Source organism: Macrobrachium rosenbergii, chromosome 13 (assembly GCF_040412425.1).
Source record: "Macrobrachium rosenbergii isolate ZJJX-2024 chromosome 13, ASM4041242v1, whole genome shotgun sequence".
Lineage (NCBI taxonomy): Eukaryota > Metazoa > Arthropoda > Malacostraca > Decapoda > Palaemonidae > Macrobrachium > Macrobrachium rosenbergii.
Genome location: NC_089753.1, coordinates 55,145,367 through 55,152,114, shown reverse-complemented (window position 1 = coordinate 55,152,114; position 6,748 = coordinate 55,145,367). Strand labels below are relative to the sequence as shown.

Here is a 6,748-nt window from a genome sequence, read left to right as displayed (position 1 = left end):
GCGCCTACTGCTGATGCTATCATAATGGATGATGCAGCTCTTATAAATGCTCTGAGACCAACTAAGGGGTCTACATTTGAGTCTTATGCTAAAGAAGAATTCCTATCCAAGATTCAGAAGCACATACAGAAGTACAAGCAAACACACATTGTATTTGATGTGTATGGGACAGACAGTATGAAAGCACAAACAAGACAAAAAAAGAGGCAAAGGAGTTCGCCGGAGAGTAATTAGCACAGCAAAAACTCCTGGCAATCGGGCCAGCTTCCTCAGGAATGACCACAACAAAACTGAACTATTTGCATATTTGGCAGACACAATCATTTCATCTCAAGCAGATGATACATCATGCATAATTGTCACTAAAGGGGATGCTGCACTTTGTAGCAAAGCTGAACAAGACACTGCTGACCTACAAGGCTGCACTCACGAAGAGGCAGATACTAGAGTCCTTTTACATGCTGCATTTGCTGCAAAGCATGAAGATATCTCAAGTGCAATCATATGTAGTACAGACACTGACGTTGTCATCATAGCAGTATCTAGCATAGAAAAAACTGGTTCGGACAAACTATGGATTAAATTTGGTAGAGGAAAAGACATGAGATGGATACCTATCCATGAAATTGCAGTAGCCATGGGACCGAAAGCCTTAGCCCTTCCCTTTTTCCATTCATTTAACGGGTTTGACACAGTGTCTGCCTTTCATGGAAACGGGAAGAAGTCTGCATGGCAAACATGGACTGTTTCAGCGTGCCACACCCACCTTCACCAAATTAAGTTCAACACCAGCAGCTGTAGAAGATGAAGACCTGCAAATTATTGTAGAGTTCGTGGTGCAAATGTATGACAGAAGCAGTTCGTATAAAAATGTAAATGAGGCCAGACTTGATCTCTTTGCAAGAAAGCAAAGCGCTTATGATTGCATTCCCCCTACAAGGGCTGCTCTTAGAGAGCATTGCAAGAGAGCTGCCTTTCAAGTAGGGTTGGTGCCAGTCTTTAGTATGTCATCCAGTTTTGCCCAGTCCAAGACACTGGGGATGGCAACAGATTGATGGCACCTGGTTTCCATATTGGACAGATTTGCCAATAGTAGCAAAATCTTGCCAAGAACTGAATAAGTGTGGCTGCAAAAAGGAATGCCATGGCAGATGCAAGTGCTACAAATCTGGACTTAGCTGCACAGCTCTCTGCAGCTGCACTTGCTAAAACTAATTGATACACAAAACATATTGGTTTCTCTCAGGAGATACATACTTTTTTATCTTTGGCGGCCATTTTGGAAATATGGTGTTCATATGGTGGCCATATTGAAAAGATGGGTTCACTTTATCTCTTCATGACAGTAAGAATGCCAAAATACAAATTCTCAATCATTTATATGGACAGTATGCAACTTTTATAGGCTTATGAAATGAAAATATTTGAAATATACAGCAAATTTGCCGCTATTTTGGGAAAGTGTCAGCCATCTTGGAAATAGCCAAATACTGAGGTGGCCGGAGGTTGATTTTGGTTTATGGGGATAATAAGGGTTCTCATGCCAAATCTGTTGCTTGTATCACCATTCACACTTTTTTCACATTATCCCGCTCCACTAGCAAGGCAAAAATCCAAAACCTTATTCGTTACGCGCGCTTATATGAAGAGTGTAGGAAACCGTCTTGAGTTCCATTTTTCCAATCCCCACTGAACTCTGATTCTGATGGGGAGGGAAATGAAAGCTGTCATCCCCTGGTGGCTGTTAGATGGAGTAGCTTTCCCCGCCAACAATTCTTTCCGTTAGTTTTAGGACTGGAAGATTTCTTTTAGAGAAAAAAAAATGGTCATTTGCTTGTTTTCATTCCATATGACGCATAGGCCTATCAGTCCATCATGTAGGGATAATGCTCATGGTGTGCCTACTGAGATGCATTCTAAATATTACTATAGATTCTTCGAGAGTCTAGAAGTGTGGCTCAGTAGTCTTGTTAATCTCCTTAATACTAATATGGATTAGTCCCATATATCCTCATGAAACAATGCGGGCTCATTGTCTGTGACTTATGAACATTACATAAGTTCATCATGTGACGGCAGCATCGTTTGCCAAAACACTGAGGAAAAAAGGTAAATCAATAAAACAGCAGCAGAAAGTTGAACAGGGTATTTTTGTGCTAGCTTTTTCTTTCTCTAAAATGATACTTACAAATAAATAAACTTACAGTATTTATATATATATATATATATATATATATATATATATATATATATATATATATATATATATATACAGTGTATATATATATATATATATATATATATATATATATATATTTATATATATATATATATATATATATATATATATATATATATATATATATATATATATATATATATATATATATATATATATATATACTGGATGCTATATTTGAATCTGTTAGTGAAATGCATGATTCAGTGTGTTTCATGCTTAAACTGAGGTGAATATAATCATGTACAGTATATATCAAGGATGAACTGATAAACAGCAAGGAGCGACATCCATAAAAGTTTTAGCATTGTAAAGCCATCCTCAAGTAAGTTGAAATGATAATTCATATCTTAGAATAGCAGAATATTAATTCTGCAATAGCATAGTAACTGCACTAATAATGTTTTACTCAGTGCCCTGGCTTGACCTACTTGTTGTAACTTCCTTGGCTAATTTGCATGAATATTTTCTTTCAGAAGTGAACTGGCGAATGAATAGGATTGTGGATTATCCTTTGGTTGCAGAAATATTACCAAAATATTTAATTATATACCAATTCTCATATCCAACCTTGAGTTCCGAGTGGTAACAACGCACCTGCAAAAAAATCAGAGGTTGAAGTAACTTATTTCCTGCCAAGATATGAACCGATATGAATCCTATTATTTTTTTATAGCCATAATTTTATCGCCTTGTTGTTTTGGCCGATGGATAGTCTCCACAGCCAGCACCAAGAGGGAAATACCAACTCCGACTCCCAGGAGAAAAAAATGGCCTAGAAAGTTGCCCAGATGAAGAGCTCTGGGGCCGGTAGGGGTGGTGGTTTTGCCAGCAGTGCATTTGTTGGGTTTAGGCCAATACTTCTCCCGCCAAATGGTGAAGAGTCCGGACTGCATCATCCTCAGAATCCTATAAAAATTGGGAGAAGAAGATAATGTAGATTGCATGACAATATTTACTTTTAACAGAAAAACCGTTGGTATTCTATGCGGAGTTTCAAAGAAAATGATAAGATTTTGGTAGGTTCTAGGAATCCATACAGATGATTGGTTACTAGATGTTATGGTAAATGCTTATAAACCTTAACATTAAAAACTGAGGTGAGGGACAAATGTAAATTAGAATTTACTTCTGAGAATTTCCTGTTCACTGACTGAGAGGAAATATATTTTGGCCATTGAGATACAGTTGACATTAGGCAAAGACTGATACAAAATGTGAGACAAAAATTTGCTATTGCTGATGAAACCCTCGATACTTGATTATCGATTCAAGATGTCTATATTTACGTGTCAGACCTATATATACACACTCACTCGTCGTTGATCAGGGGAAGATAAATGCATTCCTCTTGAAGAGCCCATCCAAAACCAGCGCTGAAGAACAACTGATTCACCTGGGATAACCGACACTGACCACTTTCCAAAAAGTCCTTCTCCATCGCAAAATCGAGCCATGATTTTTCCTAGAGAAAGACGCATACACAGAAGAAGGTAAAAAAAAAAGACTTTATTATTTGATAATTACATTAACGAACATGTCAATGAACTGTGAACACTATCATTTGAAATGTGTCTGGTAAGACATTGAGAGGATTTTCTGTTACCCACGACTTCTGCTGAGCTTTGAAATTGACACCTATTCTCTGTGGATAAAGATGGTGCATACCAGACTGAGAGTCGAGAGGGATATATACCTCAGAATATTAGTTATTTGTGGGTTATCGGTTGCTATTCTTTTTGCTGTGAGTGGGTTCGAATCCCACAAGGAAGGAAGGAAGCGCTTCATTCATCTTCCACTTAAGATTCGAGGCTTTAATTGGTAGGCGTATCCAAAGTACAGGAGGAAGTTGAGAATTCAAGCAATCAATGTGGCTACAAAAAATGTAGGATTTGATTTATTTACGTTTATGTCTGTTATTTGACTTAAAAGTCTTGCCTCGATGGCTTCTTCCGTGAGCATCTTTCTCGCATGAATTCCAGCAGTTTGAGTACCAACCTTAGTCTTTTTTTTTTTTGTTTGCTTAATTTCCAAAGCAACTAAAAAGTTTCTTTCAGGTTGATAAGTACTACATTAGACCAAATATGAGATGCGACAGGATTGTAAAAGGAAATGTCTCTGCAGTACATAACTTTGGAACAGTGGCCACATTTAATAAAAATTTTACGATATTAGGTTTTAAAGTAATTCAGCTTAGCTTTCGACATAATATTCAGTAAAGCCCCCGTATTCGCGGGGGATGCGTACCACGCACCCCCACGAATAGCTAGAACCCCCGAATACTTAGAACCCTTCTAAAAACACTTAGAACTGCCTATTTTGATAGTTCAAACACACACACACACAAAAACTAAAAATGCTTATACAGGTATTATCCTACTTACGATGGGGTTAGATTCCAAAAAAAAAAAAAAAAACATCGTTTGTTGGAAAAACGTATCTCGAATATAGCCTAGCTTACACCAGGGTATTCGGTAGCACATATACATATTGAAAAACAAACAAGCCTACACTATTGTATATCGCATACATATACAGTAGTGCAGCCTACTTTATACTGTACTTTATATTCACATATCGTATTATACAAACATCAACATAATGGATATGCATCTTTTCCATGGATCTTTTAAAATGTTATGCCTTAATTCACTGTATCCAATAATATTGTATATAATATATTCTTATATTGCTTTTGTGTTATAAGTTGCGATCATAGCGATCAGTGTTTTGGTTTGGAAATCGTTTATGCGGTGTTTATTTCGCCGCATTTAACTCAGTTCAGAGCGCTTTTCTTGCTTCTAGTTAGCGTAAATGAATCTCTAGATTATTTATGCGGGGCAAGCTTATTTTTCGTTATACTGTACGAAGTGTTTTTAAGTCGAAATATAGCTTAAATACGTCTCGTTGTGAAATTAATTTAGCTTTTTTTCGCTAATAGATGGCGTTGGCCTTTCGAGGGCGTTTGTTTTGTTTAACAGAAATCAAGATTCCGTTAGCTATTTTCACTAGATTTTATCATAATACGAGCTTTACGTATTTATCGTTTATCAGCGTAAAAATAACAGCAATGTGTTCTTTCATGCCCAGTAGTTTTGATTAAAATACTTTCTCTCCAATTATGACCACGGTAGAGTTTCATCCATGTTGCCGATACACGATAATTTATAGTCATTAGCAGCTCGAACATTGTTTTCTCAGCTTCAGCTACAACTTGCAGCATAAATTTAGCAGCATATCTCATTGCCGATCTTTATCCATACCAAATAAGGGTATAGTGTAAAAATATATCAGTCCCATTCTACTTAACGTCATTTTTGTACTATAATCAACGGTAATTGTGTATTACCGTACGATGGTTGAAATACAAGCAAAAGGGCTGTTGTTATCCGATTCTGTGATAAACAAAACAATAGTTTCTCGGTCGGTTGTTTATGGCTGTACGCATTTACGCAAGAGTATAACGTTACTAACAATACTTTTATCATTCTCTGTTACTTTTTTAACTAGAAGATGGGATAAAGAGTTGGAGGAAAAGACGTTGGTCTACTGTAATTTGGTCTCTCTCGCTGCCTGATTGTATGCTGCTACCTGCGCCTGCGCGAAATTTAAAAATATTTTATAAATTTATAAATATTGCCGTATCGGTATTAATTGCTAACCTCATGGCAAAATCGAATTATCGTAAGGTGAACTATCACAAAAAATGCATTTAATCATGAAAATGAGATGAAAATACAGTAATCAGTGAATATTTCTCAGTGAAAAATACCGTGAATGGGCGGATTTTCAGCGAATAATGCATATATGTTCCATAAAGAAATCCACAAATAGGTGAGTCAGCGAATCGTGAGACCGCGAATACGGGGTTACTTCAGTTCACCATGTCTTAAGGGGGTTGCACCTCACATAAGAAAACAGCAAGCATACAAGTATACTGTATCTTTATAGGAAACAATCCTCCGTGTACATTGTGAATTGCATGTAAGTGGGGTTGAACTGTACTTTGAAAAAAAGAATATACAATGTTGGTACGGGAAAGGTAGACTGTATAGACAAAATGAAAATTCAAGATGATCTGTCTGGCCCTGGATTACATATCTTAATTGTGACAGTAAATCTTAAGTGTAAAATGACATCTACATGTCTTCGCAGAGCCTGTGTAAGCGTGCTCGGCCAAGGCATCATTGTGATGGCTGTACTTTTAGAAGAGGGACAATAGTAATCATTTGTTCCTGCTGAGGGGACCAAGCTCACTTATATGGGCTGCTCTGCTTGTCAAATATGACTAACTGTTAGAATTTGAGGACCTTAACTCCCAACATATAGAATGGTAAAGACCCCTAAATTATTTGGATATCATGAGGGAATACATCCTCACCTTGATAAATGCCATTTTCCCACGAAGTACGGCTGCGACGCCCTCAATATCAGACTGGACCAAAAGGGAAGGCCTCTCTTTTAAAAGTTGTCCAATCTTGTGGTAAGTGCCTGGGGCCGGTGCTGTCT

General features: G+C 37.2%; 1 protein-coding gene across 1 annotated transcript in view; it reads right to left on the bottom strand.

The window, feature by feature from the left end:
- Positions 1 to 2,421: 2,421 nt before the first annotated feature.
- The window catches only part of LOC136844818 (uncharacterized), a 27,400-nt gene continuing 23,073 nt past the window's right edge, over positions 2,422 to 6,748 (bottom strand). The window contains exons 12-14 of the mRNA XM_067114055.1: positions 6,621 to 6,746; positions 3,556 to 3,704; positions 2,422 to 3,148 (exon numbers count right to left, since the gene is read on the bottom strand). Of these exons, the coding sequence (XP_066970156.1) occupies positions 2,902 to 3,148; positions 3,556 to 3,704; positions 6,621 to 6,746 (522 nt within the window). The 3' untranslated portion in view covers positions 2,422 to 2,901. The remainder of the gene's footprint in view (positions 3,149 to 3,555; positions 3,705 to 6,620; positions 6,747 to 6,748) is intronic.